This window comes from Pristiophorus japonicus, chromosome 16 (genome assembly GCF_044704955.1).
Source record: "Pristiophorus japonicus isolate sPriJap1 chromosome 16, sPriJap1.hap1, whole genome shotgun sequence".
Lineage (NCBI taxonomy): Eukaryota > Metazoa > Chordata > Chondrichthyes > Pristiophoridae > Pristiophorus > Pristiophorus japonicus.
In genome coordinates, this window is record NC_091992.1 from 13,699,419 (window position 1) to 13,724,983 (window position 25,565).

At 47.2% G+C, this 25,565-nt stretch overlaps 1 protein-coding gene across 1 annotated transcript in view; it reads right to left on the bottom strand.

Annotated features, from left to right (window-relative positions):
- Positions 1 to 25,565, bottom strand: part of LOC139226917 (carboxypeptidase D-like) — a 216,772-nt gene that overhangs the window by 114,922 nt on the left and 76,285 nt on the right. Inside the window, exons 13-14 of the mRNA XM_070858009.1 lie at positions 16,662 to 16,810; positions 3,164 to 3,386 (exon numbers count right to left, since the gene is read on the bottom strand). Of these exons, the coding sequence (XP_070714110.1) occupies positions 3,164 to 3,386; positions 16,662 to 16,810 (372 nt within the window). The remainder of the gene's footprint in view (positions 1 to 3,163; positions 3,387 to 16,661; positions 16,811 to 25,565) is intronic.

Here is a 25,565-nt window from a genome sequence, read left to right on the forward strand (position 1 = left end):
AGAGCAACTTTGCCTCCTTATTGGTGCTCTGTGCCATGCTTTAAACGTCAATTGATGATGACATCTGCATTAACCTTTCCTTGTCTTACTCCAGTAACAGGCGAGTATTCTCTGTCAACATTAATGGAAGGCGAAGGGGAATAGTTTGCATTTTTTGTGATATCACAAATCTTTTTAACAGCAGGCATTGTGCTTCTGAACATACCCAACACTTAGCAGCAGCACAAAATGTAGAGAATCCTGCTCGTTGTTTGTGCCTCCTTCACTAATGCAGAAGACAGGTAAACCATCCTCTGTCACACACTATTTGTCCAACATGCTTTATAGAGCCTGCAGTCTGTGCTGTCACCTTATCCTGATAGAAGCTCTAATGTATGAGGAAATCTGTGCTGGCCTTTGGTCAGTTTCTGACAATAAGCTTTTTATATAGATTAAAAATGACAATGGAGCTGAGAGACATCAGAAATGAGCTCCGCCGTGCCACCTACTGGCCGGAGTTGCAGCTACATTGTGACAGTTGACATAGCAAAACTGTTTGGGAAATGTTGACATATTTGCAATGGTAAATGTTGGAGGAAAATCTTGACTAAAAATTGTGACAACAGGATATAATGTTTTGTGTACATGAATCGTGCACCCTATGCAAGAATTTTAAGAATATGGAGATAAATGTGTCATTGCACCACTTAGATAAGAGCAATGGGAGGAGCTAGTCAAAGGCTCTTCTGTTTTTATTTTGTCTGCAGGCTATATTTAGTACACCCATTAATGTGTGAGTAAATTCCTCTGTGCTATTTCAACACCAATGGCAACCTGTTTAAAGTAACACATTAACGGGTGCACTAAAGGTAGCACACAGAGAATTAAACCCATAAGTTAGCTCCCCCACCCCATATAATCTGTTATGATACTATATTTAGTGGGGTTCCAGGGCCAGCAGCTCCTGAGGGGGTGTCACGCAGCCAGTGGCAGCCCCAGAGTAAACGTGCCGAATCTGCTAAGACCTCCCTGGTCTTTCTGTGGGAGCCGGTCTTAGTGAGTCCGGCAAGATTACTCTGGCTATTGCGGCTGGTTCCATGGGATCTGCACGTCAGCAGTACTAACACCTCCACACCCTCCCTCTACCGCGCCCCCCCCCTCCCTCCTCTTGGCCACTGTGACTTTGATGGAAGTTCGGCGGAAACCCCAGATAAACTGCATATCGAGAGTTTCTGCCAATTTTCCACCGAAGCTATGCTGGCCAATCGGGAGAATCCTTCAGGAAGTTCCCAGGGAATATGAAAGCAACTGCAGAAAATACATCAAAGGTAACTGGCGCAAGGGAGTCTCTACTTTTATACAATCCCACAAGATATCTGCGCTTCGCAAATTCTGCCCTCTTGAACATCCCTGATTATAACTGCTCAACCATCGGTGACCGGCCTTCAACTGTTTGGGCCCGAAGCTCTGGAACTCTTCCCCTAAACCTCTCCGCCTCGCTACCTCTCTTTCCTTCTTTAAGACGCTCCTTAAAACCTACCTCTTTAACCAAGCTTTTGGTCATCTGCCATAATTTTTTCTTTTGTGGGTTGGTGTCAAATTTATCTGTTTTGTCTTGTAACACTGCTGTGAAGCACCTTGGGACGTTTTACTACGTTAAAGGCGCTAGATAAATTAAAAGTTATTATCAATGTAAACGTCCTTATTTAACAAACTGGGTCCTTCCTGCTTTAAGGAGAGATCCTGACTAACTGCTCTTGTTTTCAAGCACCAAACTATTGGATAGGACTATGAAAAAACTCAACATCATACTGATATACATAGGGCTTGTTTTAGTTTAAACGCCGTCAAGGGAACAAGTTTACTGAATCCTAACAGGATGAGGATGTGAATGAAGATCAGTAAAGTCACAGTCAGCAATCTAAGGAGCTTTGGGGAATTGTCATTTCAGCTGCTTCTGATAAATTAGCTCCCTGAGCTCTCAGGCTTGCACCAAAAACATTCTCCGACTGGAGTTATTAGTCCTCACTGTTCAAACAACACTCCTTCAAAAAAGAAACCACAACAGAAAAAAAACACAAAAGAAAGATGAAAAACTTGCATTTATATAGCGCCTTTCACAAAAACCGAAATGACCCAAAGTGCTTTTACAGCCAATGAAGTACTTTTTGAAGTGTAGTCACTGTTGTAATGTGGGAAACACGACAGCCAATTTGCGCACAGCAAGCTCCCACGAGCAGCAATGTGACAATGACCAGATAATCTGTTTTAGTGATATTGATTGAGGGATAAATATTGGCCAGGACAGCGGGGGAGAACTCTCCGGCTCTGCTTCGAAATAGTGCCGTGGGATCTTTTACGTCCACCCGAGCGTTGCATCTGAAAGACGGCACCTCCAACAGTGCAGCACTCCCTCAGCACTGCAGTGGGAGTGTCAGCCTAGATTTTTGTGCTCAAGTCCCTGGAGTGGGACTTGAACCCACAACCTTCTGACTCAGAGGCAAGGGTGCTGCCCACTGAGCCACAGCTGACAAAACAATATTAAAGTTATAAAGGGAAATTTTGCAATTGGCGTGCTCCAGTTGCATGTAACCAGGCCGGGGAGTATGGCTCATATCTACTCTGTGCTGGCATTCCTCAAAAGGGTATCAGTGCCCCTAAAAAGCTGCTGAAAGGCCAATGGCCTCCTTCTGTGCCATAAACTTCTATAATTCTATGAAGCCACTTTACCACATGAGGCTCATTGGAGGAGTCGCTGAATGATCAGTGATGCAACAGGCCGTGAGCACGGGTAGGGAGATTATTTTTGGATTCCTTTAGCAAAGAGCAGGGACAGTCAGGAAGGGCAGAATGGCCTCCTTGTGGGCTGTAAGCTCCTACGGTTCCAACATATGGTTAATTTAAGGAGCACTATCATTAGCAAGAACTGACAAAACAAAATGAGCAAAATGAAATTGAAAAAACGTACAGCAACCTAGACTTGCTAAAATGGGGACACTCAGTGGATTCTTCACAGCAGGTTGTTCCTGGCTATTCTTGGAACCTGAAAATTCCCTGACACTTATCATCTTGTTCCTTCGAGGCAGTTCTTTTAAAAATTACACACTCACAAAAGAGTACAGCAGTGAATTCTTCCTCATTTGAAATGAGGTCCATTCATTGATTAATCAGGTCTTGAACCTACCTTGTGCAGAAGGGCCGATGCTGTAAAGGTGAGTGATGCCGGGGTAGTTCAAATGAATACACTCGAGGAATCTTTGGAGTGCACTGAAATTGTGATAGATGTAGCCATCAAAGCAGGTGCTGGGGGTCAAGATAAAATCCAGAGTCTGGGCAGAGTATGGGTCACGAGCTGTATTCTCAATGGTTACTGTATTTGAGACTGGGAAGTAGCCTGGGGCACTGGCCTGCAAAGACAAATTATAAGCCTGGGTCCAGAAACAAGTATTGCAATTTAAGGTGAGCCATTTTAAGACAATAAAACCTTATGGTAATAGGATTGATAGCACGATTCCAACTTTCCATAAATAAAACTTAGCAAAGCCCAGTGACAATTCATCGGGTTGATTCCTGGGATAGAGGAACTGCACTACGAGACACTGGGTAGATTTGGGTGGCGTTCCCTCGAGATGAGGAGGTTAAGGGGTGAGCTGACTGGGTTTTGTGGGGAGTTACAGTGCATAGGGAAATATTCTTCTCTCAGAGAGGGACCCTGAGCAATGGGCAGTCTTAGAATTCAAACCAGACTAGTTAAAAGCAAATCCCCGTCAGAAGACACAATGGATCTAAATAACTGCAAATGCCGGCACGCTGAAAGGAAAACATAAAATGCTGGAAGTGCCCAGCAGGTGATTCAGCGGCTGCGGAGAGAACAGACAGGCAGAACCTTCAACAAAGGTAGACAAGCATATTCAAATATTTAGGAAAAAAAGAGAGGAGGAAAAGAACAAAACTCACAGAAGGCTCACAGGGGTTTGTGAATGCAGAACACACTGCCCACAGGCACAGAAACAACTGAGGTGTTCAAAAAGATGATAAATACTTAATTCAGAAGTAAGGTGTCGTGTATCCGCTTCATGGGTTCTTTGCTTAGAAACATAGAAACATAGAAAATAGATGCAGGAGTAGGCCATTCAGCCCTTCGAGCCTGCACCACCATTCAATATGATCATGGCTGATCATTCACCTCAGTACCCCTTTCCTGCTTTCTCTCCATACCCCTTGATCCCTTTAGCCGTAAGGGCCATATCTAACTCCTCCTTGAATATATCCAATGAACTGGCATCAACGACTCTCTGCAGCAGGGAATTCCACAGGTTAACAACTCTCTGAGTGAAGAAGTTTCTCCTCATCTCAGTCCTAAATGGCCTACCCCTTATCCGAAGACTGTATCCCCTGGTTCTGGACTTCCCCAACATCGGGAACATTCTTCCCGCATCGAACCTGTCCCGTCCCGTCAGAATCTGATACGTTTCTACGAGATCCCCTCTCATCCTTCTAAACTCCAGTGTATAAAGGCCCAGTTGATCCAGTCTCTCCTCATATGTCAGTCCAGCCATCTCTGGAATCAGTCTGGTGAACCTTTGCTGCACTCCCTCAATAGCAAGAACGTCCTTCCTCAGATTAGGAGACCAAAACTGAACACAATATTCCAGGTGAGGCCTCACTAAGGCCCTGTACATCTGCAGTAAGACCTCCCTGCTCCTATACTCAAATCCCCTAGCTATGAAGGCCAACATGCCATTTGCCTTCTTCACCGCCTGCTGTACCTGCATGCCAACTTTCAATGACTGATGAACCATGACACCCAGGTCTCGTTGCACCTCCCCTTTTCCTAATCACCATTCAGATAATATTCTGCTGTCGTGTTTTTGCCACCAAAATGGATAACCTCACATTTATCCACATTATACTGCATCTGCCATGCATTTGCCCACTCACCTAACCTGTCCAAATCACCCTGCAGCCTCTTAGCATCCTCTTCACAGCTCACACCGCCATCCAGTTTAGTGTCATCTGCAAACTTGGAGATACTACACTCAATTCCTTCATCCAAATCGTTAATGTATATTGTAAAGAGCTGGGGTCCCAGCACTGAGCCCTGCGGCACTCCACTAGTCACTGCCTCCCATTCCGAAAAGGACCCATTTATCCCGACTCTCTGCTTCCTGTCTGCCAACCAATTATCTATCCACGCCAGTACATTACCCCCAATACCATGTGCTTTGATTTTGCACACCAATCTCTTATGTGGGACCTTGTCAAAGGCCTCTTGAAAGTCCAAATACACCACATCCACTGGTTCTCCCTTGTCCACTCTACTAGTTACATCCTCAAAAAATTCCAGAAGACTTGTCAAGCATGAACTCATTGAATGGCGGGGCAGGCTCGGAGGGCCGAATGGCCTACTCCTGCACCTATTTTCTATGTTTCGATGTTTCTATGATTTCCCTTTCACAAATCCATGCTGACTTGGACCGATCCTGTCCCTGCTTTCCAAATGCACTGCTATTTCAGCCTTAATCATTGATTCCAACATTTTCCCCACTACTGATGTCAGGCTAACCGGTCTATAATTTCCCGTTTTCTCTTTCCCTCCTTTTTTAAAAAGTGGTATTACATTAGCTACCCTCCAGTCCAGAGGAACCGATCCAGAGTCGATAGACTATTGGAAAATGATCACCAATGCATCCACTATTTCTAGGGCCACCTCCTTATGTACTCCGGGATGCAGACAATCAGGCCCCAGGGATTTGTCAGCCTTCAATCCCATCAATTTCCCCAACACAATTTCCAGCTTAATAAGGATACCCTTCAGTTCCTCCTTCTCACTCGACCTTCGGTCCCCTAGTACATCCGGAAGATCATTTGTGTCTTCCTTCGTGAAGACAGAACCAAAGTGTTTCTTCACTTGGTCTGCCATTCTTTGTTCCCCATTAGTAATTCACCTGACTGCAAGGATCTTACATTTGTCTTCACTAATCTTTTTCTCTTCACATATCTATAGAAGCTTTTGCAGTCAGTTTTTATGTTCCCGGCAAGCTTCCTCTCATACTCTACTTCCCCCTTCCTAATTAAACCCTTTGTCCTCCTCTGCTGAATTCTAAATTTCTCCCAGTCCTCAGGTTTGCTGCTTTTTCTGGCCAATTTATATGCCTCTTCCTTGGATCTAACACTATCCTTAATTTCCCTTGTTAGCCACGGTTGAGTCACCTTCCCCATTTTATTTTTACTCCAGACAGGGATGTACAACTGTTGAAGTTCATCTATGTGAACTGTAAATGTTTGCCATTGCCTATCCACCGTCATTTGCCTTTAAGTATAATTTGCCAGTCTTTTCTAGCCAATTCACGCCTCATGCCGTCAAAGTGAGCTTTCCTTAAGTTCAGGACTCTGGTTTCTGAATTAACTGTGTCACTCCCCATCTTAATAAAGAATTCAACCATATTGTGGTCACTCTTCCCCAAGGGGCCTCGCACAACAGGATTGCTAATTAGTCCCTTCTCATTACACATCACCCAGGATGGCCAGCTCTCTAGTTGGTTCCTTGAAATATTGGTCAAGAAAACCATTCCTAATGCACTCCAGGAAATCCTCCTCTACCGCATTGCTACCAGTTTGGTTAGCCCAATAGATATGTAAATTAAAGTCGTCCATGATAACTGCTGTACCTTTATTGCACACATCCCTTATTTCTTGTTTGATGCAGTCCACAACCTCATTACTACTGTTTGGTGGCCTGTACACAGCTCCCACCAGCGTTTTCTGCCCTTTGGTATTCCGCAGCTCCACCCATACCGATTCCACATCATCCAAGCCAATGTCCTTCCTTACTATTGCATTAATTTCCTCTTTAACCAGCAACGCCACCCCGCCTCCTTTTCCTCTCTGTCTATCCTTCCTAAATGTTGAATGCCCCTGGATGTTGAGTTCCCAGCCTTGGTCACCCTGGAGTCATGTCTCTGTGATGCCAATTACATCATATCCATTAACTGCTATCTGCGCAGTTAATTCGTCCACCTTATTCTGAATACTCCTCACATTGAGGCACACAGCCCTCAGGCTTGTCTTTTTAACACACCTTGCCCCTTTAGAATTTTGCTGTAATGTGGCCCTTTTTTTTGCCTTGTGATTCCCTGCCCTCCACTTTTATTATTCTCCTTTCTATCTTTTGCCTCTGTCTCCCTTTTATTTCCCTCTGCCTCCCTGCTTAGGTTCCCATCCCTCTGCCATATTAGTTTAACTCCTCCCCAACAGCACTTGCAAACACTCTCCCGAGGACATTGGTTCCGGTCCTGCCCAGGTGCAGACCGTCCGGTTTGTACTGGTCGCAGCTCCCCCAGAACCGGTTCCAATGTCCCAGGAATTTGAATCCCTCCCTACTGCACCACTCCTCAAGCCACGTATTCATCTGAGCTACCCTGCGATTCCTACTCTGACTAGCACGTGGCACTGGTAGCAATCCTGAGATTACTACTTTTGAGGTCCTACTTTTTAATTTAGCTCCTCGCTCCCTAAATTCGTCTCGTAGGACCTCATCCCGTTTTTTACCTATATCATTGGTACCTATGTGCACCACGACAACTGGCTGTTCACCCTCCCTTTTCAAAATGTCCTGCACCCGTTTCGAGACATCCTTGACCCTTGCACCAGGGAGGCAACATACCATCCTGGAGTCTCGGTTGCGGCCGCAGAAACGCCTACCTATTCCCCTTACAATCGAATTCCCTATCACTATAGCTCTCCCACTCTTTTTCCTGCCTTCCTGTGCAGCAGAGACACCCACGGTGCCATGAACTTGGCTGCTGCTGCCCTCCCCTGATGAGTCATCCCCCTCAACAGTACCCAAAGCGGTGTATCTGTTTTGCAGGGGGATGACCGCAGGGGACCCCTGCACTACCTTCCTTGCACTGCTCTTCCTGTTGGTCACCCATTCCCTATCTGGCTGTGTACCCTTTACCTGCGGAGTGACCAACTCGCTAAATGTGCTATTCACGTCATTCTCAGCATCGTGGATGCTCCAGAGTGAATCCACTCGCAGCTCCAGTGCCGCAATGTGGTCCGGCGGATACACTTCCCGCACACGTAGTCGTCATGGACACCGGAAGCATCGCTGACTTCCCACATAGTACAGGAGGAGCATAACACGTGTCCGAATGTCCTGCCATGACTTAACCCTTGGATTAACTTAATTTGGCAACAACAATGCTGAAGGTTAATTACTGATAAAGAAAAGAGAACGAAAAACTATTTACCAATCACCAGCCAATCACTTACCCACTTGGCTGTTACGTCACCTTTCGGTTTCTTTCTACTTTTTTTTGCCTTCTCCCTGCAGCTGCACCGGCTGGGGCTCTCCAACAAACTCCCACTGCCTCTCACAGCCTTTATAGGCCTCAGACCTGGACTCTCGCCTCTCCAACCAACTCCCGCCGCCTCTCGCGGCCTTTATAGGCCTCCGACCCGGACTCTCGCCTCTCCAACCAACTCCCGCCGCCTCTCACGGCCTTTATAGGCCTCCGACCCGGACTCTCGCCTCTCCAACGAACTCCCGCTGCCTCTCGCAGCCTTTATAGGCCTCCGACCCGGACTCTCGCCTCTCCAACGAACTCCCGCTGCCTCTCGCGGCCTTTATAGGCCTCTGACCCGGACTCTCGCCTTTCCAACGAACTCCTGCTTCCTCTCGCTGCCTTTATAGGCCTCCGACCCGGACTCTCGCCTTTCCAACGAACTCCCGCTACCTCTTGCGGCCTTTATAGGCCTCCGACCCGGACTCTCGCCTCTCCCTCCGTGCCTTTCAGTTCTGTGCGGAGGGGTTTCCTGTATGGGTTCCTCTTGCACACTCTCCACTTTGCCATCCTCGTCTGCCATCCGGACACGCCAGAGCGCACCATCTTGCCCTCTGGAGGAAGCAGGGGTCCCCAGTGGAGTGCTCTCTACGCGGGAATCAACCCTTTATTTATTGGCGACTTGGCCTGGAGGGTGTTGCACGGAGCAGTCCTGTGCACTAGGTTTTTAAGTCGGTTCACGGACTCCCAGGCCACCTGTAATTTCTGCGGTCCGGAGGAGTCTGTGTTGAGTGTGTCAGGTTGCAGCTCCTGTTCCATTATTTGAAGGGCCTATAAAGGCCCTCCAGACTGCAGAAATTACAGGCAGCCTGGGAGTCCGTGAATCGACTTAAAAACCTATTGCATGGGACTGCTCCATGCAACACCATCCAGGCCAAGTCTCCAATGAACAAAGGGAGGACTCCCGCGTAGAGAGCACACCATTGGGGACCCCAGCCTCCTCGAGACGGCAAGATGGTGTGCCATGGCATGTCCAGACGGCAGACAAGGATGGCAAAGTGGAGAGTGTGCAAGAGCAGCCCATACGGGAATCGCCTCCGCGCAGAACTGAAAGGCACGGAGGGGATTTCCTGGAGCAGGCTCAAGTTCGGATTGGATCGCTCCGCGTGCTTGAGCCTCCTAAACGCACCTAGTGGAGTCAGGGGCCCAGTGTCATTTTTAGCGACTCGATGGTATTGGCAGCGAGCCGGACATCGGCCCAGGATAGGCGCTGTGCCAGTTTTCTGGTGCCATCCAGCCTGCACCTCTGCCATCCAGTACATCTCTGACCCTGGTCACCTTGCCAAACACAGCCCTCTCGTCCGCCTAAAACCACGCTCGTGAAGGTATGGATTCCTGAGCAGCGGCTCCCGAAGGACAGCCGCAATTCCAGACAGGGGCAACAGCTCCAAAAACCTATGAGTATGCTCACTGGTGCACACGTTACAGAAGGGTATTAAAGGATCCGGTGAGTCCGAGAGGCGGGAGTTCCTGGCGTTGGTGAGGCCTATAAAGGCTCAGCGGCAGCGCGAGGTGGCGGCAGTCCGAGAGGCGGGAGTTCCTGGCGTTGGTGAGGCCTATAAAGGCTCAGCGGCAGCGAGAGGCAGCGGCAGTACGAGAGGCGGGAGGTCCTGGAGTTGGTGAGGCCTATAAAGGCTCAGCGGCGGCGAGAGGCGGCGGCAGTCCGAGAGGCGGGAGTTCCTGGAGTTGGTGAGGCCTATAAAGGCTCAGCGGCAGCGAGAGGCAGCGGCAGTCCGAGAGGCGGGAGGTCCTGGCGTTGGTGAGGCCTATAAAGGCTCAGCGGCAGCGAGAGGCGGCAGCAGTCCGAGAGGCGGGAGTTCCTGGAGTTGGTGAGGCCTATAAAGGCTCAGCGGCAGCGAGAGGCGGCAGCAGTCCGAGAGGCGGGAGTTCCTGGAGTTGGTGAGGCCTATAAAGGCTCAGCGGCGGCGAGAGGCGGCGGCAGTCCGAGAGGCGGGAGTTCCTGGAGTTGGTGAGGCCTATAAAGGCTCAGCGGCAGCGAGAGGCAGCGGCAGTCCGAGAGGCGGGAGGTCCTGGCGTTGGTGAGGCCTATAAAGGCTCAGCGGCAGCGAGAGGCGGCAGCAGTCCGAGAGGCGGGAGTTCCTGGAGTTGGTGAGGCCTATAAAGGCTCAGCGGCAGCGAGAGGCGTACCTGTGCAGCTGCAGCGGGGAGAGAAGGCTAAAAAGAAGTAGAAAGAAACAGAAAGGTGATGTCCCAGCCAAGGAGGTAAGTGATTGGCTGGTGATTGGTGAGTAGTTTTTCTTTTTTCTCTTCTATAACAGTGAGTAAACTTTAGCATTGTTGTTGCCTATCTAAGGGTTAAGTCATGGCAGGACAGCTCGGTCACGTGTTATGCTCCTCCTGTACCATATGGGAACTCAGGGACGACACCAGTGTTCCTCACGACTACGTGTGCGGGAAGTGTATCCGCCTCCAGCTCCTGACGGACCACGTTGCGGAGTTGGAGCTGAGGGTGGATTCACTCTGGAGCATCCATGATGCTGAGACTGACGTGAGTAGCACGTGTAGCGAGTTGGTCGTACCGCAGGTAAAGGGTCCACAGCCAGAAAGGGAATGGAAGACCAGCAGGAAGAGCAGTGCAAGGAAGGTAGTGCAGGGGTCACCTGTGGTCATCCCCCTGCAAAACAGATACACTGCTTTGGGTACTGTTGAGGGGGATGACTCATCAGGGGAGGGCAGCAGCAGCCAAGTTCATGGCACCGTGGCTGGCTCTGTTGCACAGGAGGGCAGGAAAAAGAGCGATAGTGATAGGGGATTCAATTGTAAGGGGAATAGATAGGCGTTTCTGCGGCCGCAACCGAGACTCCAGGATGGTATGTTGCCTCCCTGGTGCAAGGGTCAAGGATGTCTCGGAGCGGGTGCAGGACATTCTAAAAAGGTAGGGAGATCAGCCAGTTGTCGTGGTGCACATTGGTACCAACAACATAGGTAAAAAAAGGGATGAGGTCTAACGAAACAAATTTAAGGAGCTAGGAGCTAAATTAAAAAGTAGGACCTCAAAAGTAGTAATCTCAGTATTGCTACCAGTACCACGTGCTAGTCAGAGTAGGAATCGCAGGATAGCGCAGATCAATACGTGGCTTGAGCAGTTGTGCAGCAGGGAGGGATTCAAATTCCTGGGGCATTGGAACCGGTTCTAGGGGAGGTGGGACCAATACAAACCGGACGGTCTGCACCTGGGCAGGACTGGAACCAATGTCCTAGGGGGAGTGTTTGCAAGTGCTGTTGGGGAGGAGTTAAACTAATATGGCAGGGGGATGGGAACCAATGCAGGGAGATAGAGGGAAACAAAAAGGAGACAAAAGCAAAAGACAGAAAGCAGATGAGGAAAAGTGGAGGGCAGAGAAACCCAAAGCAAAGAACAAAAAGGGCCATTGTACAGCAAAATTCTAAAAGGACAAAGGGTGTTAAAAAAACAAGCCTGAAGGCTTTGTGTCTTAATGCAAGGAGTATCCGCAATAAGGTGGATGAATTAACTGTGCAAATAGATGTTAACAAATATGATGTGATTGGGATTATGGAGACGTGGCTCCAGGATGATCAGGGCTGGGAACTCAACATCCAGGGATATTCAACATTCAGGAAGGATAGAATAAAAGGAAAAGGAGGTGGGGTAGCATTGCTAGTTAAGGAGGAGATTAAGGCAATAGTTAGGAAGGACATTAGCTTGGATGATGTGGAATCTATATAGGTAGAGCTGCAGAACACCAAAGGGCAAAAAACGTTAGTGGGAGTTGTGTACAGACCTCCAAACAGTAGTAGTGATGTCGGGGAGGGCATCAAACAGGAAATTAGGGGTGCATGCAATAAGGGTGCAGCAGTTATAATGGGTGACTTTAATATGCACATAGATTGGGCTAACCAAACTGGAAGCAATACGGTGGAGGAGGATTTCCTGGAGTGCATAAGGGATGGTTTTTTAGACCAATATGTCGAGGAACCAACTAGGGGGGAGGCCATCTTAGACTGGGTGTTGTGTAATGAGAGAGGATTAATTAGCAATCTCATTGTGCAAGGCCCCTTGGGGAAGAGTGACCATAATATGGTGGAATTCTGCATTAGGATGGAGAATGAAACAGTTAATTCAGAGACCATGGTCCAGAACTTAAAGAAGGGTAACTTTGAAGGTATGAGGCGTGAATTGGCTAGGATAGATTGGCGAATGATACTTAAGGGGTTGACTGTGGATGGGCAATGGCAGACATTTAGAGACCGCATGGATGAACTACAACAATTGTACATTCCTGTCTGGCGTAAAAATAAAAAAGGGAAGGTGGCTCAACCGTGGCTATCAAGGGAAATCAGGGATAGTATTAAAGCCAAGGAAGTGGCATACAAATTGGCCAGAAATAGCAGCGAACCCGGGGACTGAGAGAAATTTAGAACTCAGCAGAGAAGGACAAAGGGTTTGATTAGAGCAGGGAAAATGGAGTACGAGAAGAAGCTTGCAGGGAACATTAAGACGGATTGCAAAAGTTTCTATAGATATGTAAAGAGGAAAAGGTTAGTAAAGACAAATGTAGGTCCCCTGCAGTTAGAATCAGGGGAAGTCATAACGGGGAACAAAGAAATGGCGGACCAATTGAACAAGTACTTTGGTTCGGTATTCACTAAGGAGGACACAAACAACCTTCCGGATATAAAAGGGGTCGGAGGGTCAAGGAAGGAGGAGGAACTGAGGGAAATCCTTATTAGTCGGGAAATTGTGTTGGGGAAATTGATGGGATTGAAGGCCGATAAATCCCCAGGGCCTAAGGAATGCATCCCAGAGTACTTAAGGAGGTGGCCTTGGAAATAGTGGATGCATTGACAGTCATTTTCCAACATTCCATTGACTCTGGATCAGTTCCTATGGAGTGGAGGGTAGCCAATGTAACCCCACTTTTTAAAAAAGGAGGGAGAGAGATAACAGGGAATTATAGACCGGTCAGCCTGACATCGGTAGTGGGTAAAATGATGGAATCAATTATTAAGGATGTCATAGCAGCGCATTTGGAAAGAGGTGACATGATAGGTCCAAGTCAGCATGGATTTGTGAAAGGGAAATCATGCTTGACAAATCTTCTGGAATTTTTTGAGGATGTTTCCAGTAGAGTGGACAAGGGAGAACCAGTTGATGTGGTATATTTGGACTTTCAGAAGGCTTTCGACAAGCTCCCACACAAGAGATTAATGTGCAAAGTTAAAGCACAGGGGATTGGGGGTAGTGTGCTGACATGGATTGAGAACTGGTTGTCAGACAGGAAGCAAAGAGTAGGAGTAAATGGGTACTTTTCAGAATGGCAGGCAGTGACTAGTGGGGTACCGCAAGGATCTGTGCTGGGGCCCCAGCTGTTTACACTGTACATTAATGATTTAGATGAGGGGATTAAATGTAGTATCTCCAAATTTGCGGATGACACTAAGTTGGGTGGCAGCGTCAGCTGCGAGGAGGATGCTATGAGGCTGCAGAGCGACTTGGCTAGGTTAGGTGAGTGGGCAAATGCATGGCAGATGAAGTATAATGTGGATAAATGTGAGGTTATCCACTTTGGTGGTAAAAACAGAGAGACAGACTATTATCTGAATGGTGACAGATTAGGAAAAGGGGAGGTGCAAAGAGACCTGGGTGTCATGGTACATCAGTCATTGAAGGTTGGCATGCAGGTACAGCAGGCGGTTAAGAAAGCAAATGGCATGTTGGCCTTCATAGCGAGGGGATTTGAGTACAGGGGCAGGGAGGTGTTGCTACAGTTGTACAGGGCCTTGGTGAGGCCACACCTGGAGTATTGTGTACAGTTTTGGTCTCCTAACCTGAGGAAGGACATTCTTGCTATTGAGGGAGTGCAGCGAAGGTTCACCAGACTGATTCCCGGGATGGCGGGACTGACATATCAAGAAAGACTGGATCAACTGGGCTTGTATTCACTGGAGTTCAAAAATATGAGAGGGGACCTCATAGAAACGTTTAAGATTCTGATGGGTTCAGACAGGTTAGATGCAGGAAGAATGTTCCCAATGTTGGGGAAGTCCAGAACCAGGGGTCACAGTCTAAGGATAAGGGGTAAGCCATTTAGGACCGAGATGAGGAGAAACTTCTTCACCCAGAGAGTGGTGAACCTGTGGAATTCTCTACCACAGAAAGTTGTTGAGGCCAATTCACTAAATATATTCAAAAAGAAGTTAGATGAAGTCCTTACTACTAGGGGGATCAAGGGGTATGGCGAGAAAGCAGGAATGGGGTACTGAAGTTGCATGTTCAGCCATGAACTCATTGAATGGCGGTGCAGGCTAGAAGGGCCGAATGGCCTACTCCTGCACCTATTTTCTATGTTTCTATGAAAGAGAGGCGAATGGGGATTTTAAAAAGTAGACCTGCCATGGTGAATGGGGTACAGAGACCTGAACAAATAATCTGGAGACGTGAGTTCAAATCCCACCACAGCAGCAGGAGAATTTAAATTCTGTTAATTAAATAAATCTGGAATTAAAAAAGCTACTATGTGTAATGGCCGATCATGAAACTACAGGATTGTCGGAAAAACTCAACTGGTTCACTAATGTCCTTTCGGGAAGGAAATCTGCCGGCCTTACCCAGTCTGACCTATATGTGACTCCAGACCCACAGCAATGTGGTTGACTCTTAACTGCCCTCTGAAATAGCCGAGCTGTGTAATGGCCACTTAGTTGTACCAAACCGCTGCAACGAAGGCTGCACTGTGTCCTTCACCACACGGATTGCAGCGGTTCAAGAAGGCGGCTCACCACCAACTCCTCAAGGACAAACAGGGATGGGCAATAAATGCTGGCTTTGCCAGAAACGAATAAATAAAAAATAACACTCTCTTCCTCTTCATAGATTTATTAAAACTTACATTGTTCACTTTAAATCTTTTGCAAGTTTTTTTCATATTCCTTTTTTGCACCTCTTATTACTTGAATTGTATCCCTTTGTTGCTTGTTATCGCTCTCCCTGTTTCTGGATTTTTCACTTTACCTGCCAGTTGTGTAAGCCCTTTCTTTTCGCTTGATACTGTCTCTTACCTTGTTCATTGGCTCCATGGTTGCTTAACTGCACAAGTGGAGGCTTTGCCTTTCCGGGCTATGAATTGATCTTGTATTGTACCAAAAAACGTCTTTACACTTCCCATTGATTGTCAGTAGATTTACCTATTAACAGCTCAGCCCAGTTTAATATGGTCAATTTATTTCTCATCCCTTCGAAGTTTGCCTTAATTAAATGTAACACATCTTGGTCTATGACTCTTGCTGCTCCCTCTCAAACCAAGTATCAAGTTCAATCTAATTATGGTCCTGATTTGCAAGATGCTTTTTTATTATTTGCTGTGAATGCTCAGTCTTTGAGTACATTCAAGACAGAGATCGATAAATTTTTGAATATTAAGGAAATCAAGGGATTATGGGGATAGTGCAGGAAGGTGGAGTTGAGGTAGAAGATCAGCCACGATCTCACCGAATGGCGGAACAGGCTCGAGGGACCGTGTGGTCGACTCCTGCTCCTAATTCTTATGTTCCCTTACAATCAGATTGGCTCATTACTCATCGCTAGATCTAGTATGCTCTTGTTGGTTCTAAAACGTATTGGATTGGATTTCCTGCTGCTGTCTGTCTCTGTTTTCGCCCCGGTAGGGCAGCGATGACGGCGGTGAGCTCTTCTGGGCAGACGGCCAGCTTCCAGCGCCCCGCCGGGGTTTTCGGGGCTGGTTTCGGCGGGGCGCAAAGCATTACTGCCGGAAAGAGGCGAGTGGAACCCCCCCTGGATTTCTGACTCCTGCCCGACCCCTAGTGCCTGAAAGCAGGCATTGCAAGCTGTAGCGGCTGCAGTGAGGTGAGTAATGTCGACCTCTGGTAAATGCGATTGTTTTCTCGTTTCTTTTTTTTTGCGAGTTATGTTGTGGTGGCGTGGGCTATGGATTGGGAATGGAGTTTTTTTCCAGGTTTTCTTTCCTCCCCAGACCTCTCTTAGAGCGCTCCCAGGTCGGCTCTTTAACTCGAGATTTTCGCACGCTCAACTGGCCTCGTGCCCTAAGAGGGGTGTGTAACGCCTCCCTTAGTGCTCCGCCCCACACTCAGGGCCCAGCAATTTTGCTGACTGAGGCGCAAACGATTCCCGGACGCAAACTTTACCACCCCTGTCACCATTATCGCCCCAAAATGCGCAAAGCTGAAAATCCAGCCCATTGTTCCAGGAAACTCTCCCAAATACATTCTAGAAATTCACTGCTTTTACTACTTGAGCTCGTCTGCTTCTCCCAGTCTATGTAAAAATTAAAATTTCCCATTATAGTCACTCTCCCATCACAATGGATCTTGTACCTCAATCTGATAGATGCCAGCAACTAGCAGTCGGAAGTACTCCCCTTCCTGGGATGTGTTGTAGGCCTTTAGGTTCGTGCGACCAGCAACATGTACTGATGCTCCTGAGATGGGTTGTCCATTTGATGACATCACTCGACCTTTGACCCCTATTGACGAATTTTGAAAATTGAATCAGAGACAAAAATGCGAAGCAAGATTTTCATATCTCATTTTTACAAAGCACTATGTAAGAATTTAAACTTAAATGGGTAGAGTTTCTGCTTTCGGAGCAATTGGGAAATTGCGCCCATCATGCGGCTGAAATTGGACTGGTTAGCTTACGCTTCCAGTTGCTGCTAAAATCTATTTGCCTGCTCACAATTTTTTGTGCTGGTTCGGCCGTATCCGCCCAGATTGCACTGGACCTGAGCGTAAAACTAGCAGAAACCAACAAAAACTAACCCCCTCCCCAAAACAGTAGTTGAGAACCCATTAATTCTCATCTAGCCGTGTGTTCAATCATTGGAATAAGGGGATGATTTTCTGAATGTGCGTTACTGACAGACAGCCTTGCCAGCTGACCTGGTGTATCGGGCAATCTCGGGTCCCCTATGCTCAGCCAAAGGGAAATAAAAAAGGAAGAGAAAATATCTTGTACGCAGACTGCAGATTCCAAATGAAGCAGTTGTGGTTAGTACCGGATTTGTTTATTATTTAGCATGGCTGGAGAATCTCTGGAGCTTTGCTTATAGATGGAGCTTTTTGGTAAACCACAAGGATGGAGCAAATCAGATATGTCCCGGGATCGGTAGATAACGGCCTGGTCAATGGGTTTTCAGAAATTGTCAATGAACTAGATATCTGAACTCGGGAGTGTGAGCGCTGTGCATTCTCTGTGTCATGTTTGTAACCACAATGTAACACCACTGTATTACTGTATGCACTCAATCTAGATGCACACCTTGATCACAAGGGGTGAACTTGTGGGAGACACTCCTTACCTGATCACTCAGGTATATAAAGGGAGGTCCCACGCAGGGTCATCACTCCTGGAGTCCTGAAATAAAGAGTTAAGGTCACGGAGCGACCTTGTCCTCAGAATGTGCCTTGTGTGGTTTCATGCTGTAGAGTAAGGACTTTACACTCTGAACTCGGGAGTGTTAGTGTTGTGCATTCTCTTAACTCGGGAGTGTCAGTGTTGTGCATTCTCTGAACTCGGGAGTGTGAGTGCTGTGCATTCTCTGAACTCGGGAGTGTGAGTGCTGTGCATTCTCTGAACTCGGGAGTGTGAGTGCTGTACATTTTCTGAACTCGGGAGTGTCAGTGTTGTGCATTCTCTGAACTCGAGAGTGTCAGTGTTGTGCATTCTCTGAACTCGGGAGTGTGAGTGCTGTGCATTCTCTGAACTCGGGAGTGTGAGTGCTGTGCATTCTCTGAACTCGGGAGTGTGAGTGCTGTACATTTTCTGAACTCGGGAGTGTCAGTGTTGTGCATTCTCTGAACTCGGGAGTGTGAGCGCTGTACATTCTCTGAACTCGGGAGTGTGAGCGCTGTACATTCTCTGAACTCGGGAGTGTGAGCGCTGTACATTCTCTGAACTCGGGAGTGTGAGTGTTGTGCATTCTCTGAACTCGGGAGTGTCAGTGTTGTGCATTCTCTGAACTCGGGAGTGTCAGTGTTGTGCATTCTCTGAACTCGGGAGTGTCAGTGTTGTGCATTCTCTGAATTCTGCAGCCTGCCTGACAATATCGGGATCAAATTACACATTGCAGAGAATTTGAATTACTCTACAGCAGACGGGATTAAATTATACATTCCAGGCAAAAGTGTTGGATGTGCATTGTCCTCTCAAAACCTGCAGCACGTGGTGCAAATAGGCGCAGCCCTCTGCCGGTGGATTATTGAACTTTACATTTACACTGGGTTAAGAGGCACTTTAGCTGCTTGGGCAGGGTTAAAGGAACAATACTGGCCCTGAAATTGCGGTCGACCACAAAAATATTTACGAATGTACCTGATGATCCCGGAGGAACGAACATAGAAACATAGAAACATAGAAAATAGATGCAGGAGTAGGCCATTCGACCCTTCGATCCTGCACCACCGTTCAATAAGATCATGGCTGATCATTCACCTCAGTACCCCTTTCCTGCTTTCTCTCCATACCCCTTGATCCCTTTAGCCGTAAGGGCCATATCTAACTCCCTCTTGAATATATCCAATGAACTGGCATCAACAACTCTCTGCGGTAGAGAATTCCACAGGTTAACAACTCTCTGAGTGAAGAAGTTTCTCATCATCTCAGTCCTAAATGGCTTACCCCTTATCCTTTGACTGTGTTCCCTGGTTCTGGACTCCTCCAACATCGGGAACATTTTTCCTGCATCTAACCTGTCCAGCCCTGTCAGAATTTTATATGTTTCTATGAGATCCCCTCTCATTCTTCTAAATTCCAGTGAATACAGGCTCAGTCGATCCAGTCTCTCCTCATATGTCAGTCCTGCACTCCCTCAATAGCAAGAACATCCTTCCTCAGATTAGGAGACAAAAATTGTACACAATATTCCAGGTGAGGCCTCACCAAGGCCCTGAACACTTGCGCTACGAGGCCTTCATGCGCAGCCCAGTTTGGGGGCCCACGTATTCCAGGAGCATATGAGCAGCCTGGGATCACGTGGGCTGGACCAACCAAAGAAAATAGCGTATCCCCATGCAGAGTAGCTCATGGTCTACAGGGCCGTAGTAATACCCGCCCTCCTGTATGGCTCAGAGGCTTGGACCATGTACAATAGACACCTCAAGTCGCTGGAGAAATATCACCAGCGATGTCTCCGCAAGATCCTACAAATCCCCTGGGAGGACAGACGCACAAACATTAGCGTTCTCGTCCAGGCCAACATCCCCAGCATTGAAGCACTGACCACACTTGATCAGCTCCGCTGGGCAGGCCACATAGTTCGCATGCCAGACACGAGACTCCCAAAGTAAGTGCTCTACTCGGAACTCGTCCACGGCAAACGAGCCAAAGGCGGGCAGAGGAAACATTAGAAGGACACTCTCAAAGCCTCCCTGATAAAGTGCGACGTCCCCACTGACACCTGGGAGTCCTTGGCCATAGACCGCCCTAAGTGGAGGAAGTACATTCGGGAGGGCGCTGAGCACCTCGAGTATCGTCGCCGAGAGCATGCAGAAATCAAGCGCAGGCAGCGGAAGGAGCGTGTGGCAAATCAGGCTCCCTGCCCACCCTTTCCCTCAATGACTATCTGTCCCACCTGTGACAGGGACTGTGGTTCTCGTATTAGACTGTTCAGCCACCTAAGAACTCATGTTAAGAGTGGAAGCAAGTCTTCCTCGATCCCGAGGGACTGCCTATGATATGATGAATGGTGAGTTCCATTTGTACAGAGATCACCGTTTCTATGAATGGGGATACCCCCAAAAACACAAACATTTTAAATAAATACGAAATACACTTCACATATTTAAAATTAATTGAAATTTAATTTAATTAATTGTTTTAGACCAAAAAAAAGTTTTGATTTTTTTTTTAAATGTGTTTTAATAGGGGTAAAAATAAACTTACCTTAATGGACAGTGTTTTCAATATAAAAATGATTGATAAAATGTTATTTTCTATCTTTTAAAACTCTTACACTGGTAAGAGTTTTAAGGACATTTGCTGGGCAGGAGTTGGGCAAATAACCCACATCTCCATCCGCAAAGGCCCTTCTCCGATACGTTGGAACTGTCAAAAGACATTGGCAGTTCGCAAGTGCCGGATTTTGGCGCCTTTGCTTTGCGGGTCTAAACCCAGAACTTGGGGAGGCCTCTTCTGCAGGTGCGCACATCATGCCCACCTGAAGAGGCTGCAATTTCAGGGCCATTGCAGATTGATTGCCATTTTGTAATGCCTGCCAGGAAAATCACATTCTCAGGAATGACAGCTGGAATTTTCCAATCAGCCCTGACACTGCAGTAACCTGGGCTACCGCCGATGTTAAAAAAAACTCCCCTCAGAAAATCGAGGCTTTCAAAAGCACGGAGTTACTAAGAAAACAGAGGGAAATATGGTCCAATATTCTTAACGGGAGCTGTGTTGCAGACGAAGTATTTCTTGTCCCAGTAGTTGGTCTTAAAACTGAATGGGCCTCTGTCAGACTGGATTGGACAATGTTAGCAGCGCACCAAATAAAAAATAATTTTGAATTATACACAGCAGCGATGGGGGCATACAATATGCAATACTGTTTAAGTTTATGCATTAAATATTCTCAAAAATGATAGAGAAATCTATCTAAAATATATAGGGAAAAATGTAGATTGTTCTGTACAATGGGCAATTCTGGGCATCCATCCATCAGGACTGCACTCAGTCAGGAGACATTCAGTCACTGTGATTTAAATATCTTGTATATAAAGTACGGAAGACAGGCTTGGCTCTCAGTAAATTACACAGGGAACAATGGGTAGCTGAGAGTGGTTACAAGGAGGTAATGTAATCTCAGGGTTCAGGCACCATCATAAACTGCAGCAGTGATGCTCAAGCAGTTTATTGTAGTCATCTGTACCCCAAGATTAGATTATTGCTCCCTCCCACACGTTCTCTGTAATGTGCTGAGTTTGGCAGCTATAAGCAGCGATTTATCGCCTGCTGCTGTGTGCTTCCCGGCGGCTGGATTAAAACTAACCAAAGCCCCTATAAATTACACCGTCATTTGAAAGTCCTGAATCTGCTCTCTCCATCTGTGTAGCCTGCATCACATCTACTGCTCCTGTTTTACTCTGCCTACCAATCATTTTGAAATCCTTTCACTGCAGGGGAAGTAGCATTTTGAAATGAATTGCGTTGTTTTAAAGGTGCAAGAGGTTGCAGAAAGTAGATTTTCACATTTACCAAAAGCCTCCTCAGTGTTCACCCCTTTGCCCGCCTTCAGTTCACCATTGCTCCTGTGAAGCATCGCAGGATCTTTCATTACATGAAATGCACTATATTAACAGAGGTTGCTACAGTTCTCTCTAAGAATGTCTTATGACAAGATGTTCCCTGGTAGACTTGGAAGGGGTCGAGTTTCCTTTAGTAACAGGCTCTTCAACACAATCTCATAATATTCATTTATGCTGATTGTAACAGTCTTTCAGGGAGGTTGTGTAGCATGGGACACTTCAATGAAAGACGAAGGGCTGGAAATTCCATTGCGCCCTGGCTAACTTTTGGAAAATAGAAAAAGAAACGCCAGGCGCGAATGATTCTCTCCTGCCGGGGAATTCAGTTTTAGCGCTCCAAGAGAGAAGTGGAGCATTAAATCAAGTGCTAAGCACTTCTCATAGGGCGCTAAAGTCCGAGAGCGGGACGCTAATGGCAGAGCGCATTGCTGCCGACATCAGAGGCTGATTCCCTCGCTTAAAGGGAAGGGCCTGTGATGGTGCACGGCCTAACCTGTCGGCAGCTCTGCGTTGCCAGGCGACCTGCGCAACTGCCATTACTGCCCCAAACGCTCTCACAAAGGGGAGGGCTTGGACATCTTGCAGCAATGAAACAGCAAAGACTTTGAGTAGGCACCAGACTGGTGCAAATAATAAAGGCTGGCCCTCCTGAAAACCATTCCCTTTGTTCAGCGCTCCCCAAGCGGCCCGCTGAGTTGACCACGCCTCCTCTTGCTGCCGTTGTTCACGCCCGGTGATAACAGCAGGGGGCGGGGGGGTAATTTCACATCCCGGGGCGGTAACGGGGCGCTGCGCACTGTATGACGTCACGATCAGTGAGGCACTAGAGACCCAGGCAGCAAGTGTTAGCGCCAGCGCTAAGCCGGCACTGAAGTTCGCAGGCGTCGCCGCATTCGCGGTCGCTAATCTTAGCACCCCGTTAGTGGCACACACACCCCCCCCACCCCCCGGTGCTACCGGGAGGCGCTCAGCAGCCAAATTTCTCCCCCTAAGAATGCCAATGAATCGCGACTGTCAGTGATCAACGTTGTGTTCAACTCCCTCCCTGGCCTCATCCCTCCCTATCTCTAGAACCTCCTCCAGCCCTACAACCCTCCAAGAACTTTGCTTTCCTCGAATTCTGGCCTTGTGGGTCCCTCACTTCCTTCGCCCCACCATTGGTGGCCGTGCCTTCAGCCGTCTGGGGCCCAAGCTCTAGAGCCCTCTCAAAGCCTTTTTGCTTACACCTCTCTCTCCTCCTTTAAAAAAAAGAAAGACTTATATTTATATAGAACCTTTCACGACGACTGGATATACAGCAAATGAAGCACATTTTTGAAGTGTAGTCACTGTTGTAATGTGGGAAATGCGGCAGATTTTTGCATACAGCAAGCTCCCACAGACAGTAATGTGATAATGACCAGATAATCTGTTTTAGTGATGTTTGATTGAGGGATAAATATTGGCCAGGACACCATGGGTATTTCCCATGTTTATCTTCAAAATAGTGCCGTGGGATCTTTTACATCCACCTGAGAGAGCAGATGGCCTCGGTTTAACTTCTCATCCAAAAGACAGCACCTCTGACAGTGCAGGGCTCCCTCAGCATTGCACTGGAGTGTCAGCCTAGATTTTTGTGCTCATATCCCTGGAGGGGGACTTGAACCCACAACCTTGACACCAAGGTGAGTGTGCTACCCACTGAGCCACAGCTGATCAAACTTAAAAGCTATCTCTTTGACCAAGCTTTTGTTCATTTGTCCTGATATCTCCTTATGTGACTTGGTGTCAATTTTTGGCTGCTTACACTTCTGTGAAGGACCTTGGGATGTTTCACTATGTTAAAAGTGCTATTGAAATGCAAGCTGTTGTTGTAATTGGTTTCTCTATGATGTGGGTCTGAGGAAGGGAAGAAAACGACCTGATAGAGCCAGTTCACCATTGATGGTGCCCATAAGGATGTTTACAAGCTGGAGCATTGAACCAATGATGGGTTGAGGAGGATAGTGTGGGAGGACAAAATAGAATGGGGAGAAAAAAGTTGCCACAGCAGGGGCAGATTTATGTTAAAATTAGGGGCTTGATTCCCCTGACAACACAGTTGGAAAGTGCACTATCCAGTGTGGAACTGAGCCATAGAAACCAGGCTTGAGCACTGGTCTGTGCTGAGCTGGCTCATCATCATCATAGGCAGTCCCTCGAATCGAGGATGACTTGCTTCCACGTCAAAAAGTTCACAGGTGTTTCAATGAAGGACCTAAAATTCCAGGTCCCGAACTAAAACTTGAAGGGTGGAAGATGCCTGTGCGTGGGTTTTTTTAACCTGTGGTGGCTGTTGCACACCAGCCACCACACGTGCTTGACAGAGCTAGGTCTTGAGCTGACTACAGTTCATCTCAGTGCCCCGGGACCAATCAGTCAGGGTTCCTGCTCCTGACTACTATCCAATCCCTGCTGTGAGGTGTATGTGGTGTGAGGACTGTAATGAATGCGCGTGTGAGCATGCTCACAGGTTTGTAGAGCTGTTACATTGTGAGTGGCTTAGCCAATCACATGATGTTCACAAAACTCAATAAAACCCCAGTCAGTTGGGTCTAGGTCATCCACGACATGCAGTTGTGAGCCTAGTGGATGAACTGGTAATGTGTAGTGTGATTGTTAAACATTTGTTAATAAATTGAGTAGTTCTTAATAGCAATGTGCTCCTATGAATTATTAAGCAAAGAACCCATGAAGCAAATACATTGCAAGAGCAAAGATTGGATTCGGTTTATGATATCCCCATGGTCAAATAGCCTGCAGGATGGCCACCTCGGACAAAGAATGCAGCAACACCCATGGAACCATAACCCAGCGTGGTTCAATGATTCCAGGGGAAGAGGAGAGAAGGCTGGCGTGGTGAGCAGAAAATCCATTGAAAAGATAGGGGTTAAATATATACAGAGGGACGTCTTCACCTTTGGCTGTTGCAGCACTGCCAGTCGGAGAGCCACAAATCCACGGCCTGCACTACCTTATCTCTGAAATTCCGACTTGGCATCCAGCACCTTCTGTAAAACTCCAACTTAAAGTGTCCCCGAGGGAAATGGGAGTGTGTTTCCCAAACTCGGTGAAGATTTTGACAGGCAAACAAGTTCCTTTGAAAGGCAAAGTTGGCCTGCAGCAGAGTTAGAGTGTTTGAGAGTGAACTCTGACCCCCCCCCCCCCCCCCACATCCCCATTGGCTTTCATGGAAGGCAACTGCAGTGCTGTGGGGCTTTATGTCACTGACACAGCTGGAAGATTCAAATTAACTTCAGGGGAAATTAATCTATTTCAAGGAATGTCTAAATATACATCTCTCACAAAGCAAAGACGAGTGATTGAATTTGATGCAGCTAGTGTGGAACTATTTTAGGGATTATTATACTCTTAAGATTGAATAATAGAGGAATATATTTACTAATGCAACTTTACATCCAGCAGTGTTCAGTAGCTCCTGGTGCTACACAAACTTCTTGCATAACAACTGACTGCAATCCATTTCTACCTAGATTTGTCCAATTGACACACTGCTAGATGATTGTTAAGGGAAAGAAAGACTTGCATTTATATAGCGCCTTTCATGATCACCGGACATCTCAAAGTGCTTTACAGTAGTTTTTGAAGTGTAGTCACTGTTGTAATGTGGGAAACGCAACAGCCAATTTGCGCACAGAATGCTCCCACAAACAGCAATGTGATAAGGACCAGATAATCTGTTTTTGTTATGCTGATTCCCACTCCCGCATCATTACCTCTGGTGTCCCCTAAGGATCTGTCCTTAGCTCCCTCCTATTTCTCATCTGTATGTTGCCCCTTTGCGACATCATCCGAAAACACGGCGTAAGTTTCCACATGTACACTGACGACACTCAGCTCTACCTCACCACCACTTCTCTCGACCCCTCCACGGTCTCTAAATTACCAGACTGCTCGTCCAACATCCAGTACTGGATAAGCATAAATGTTGTCCAATTA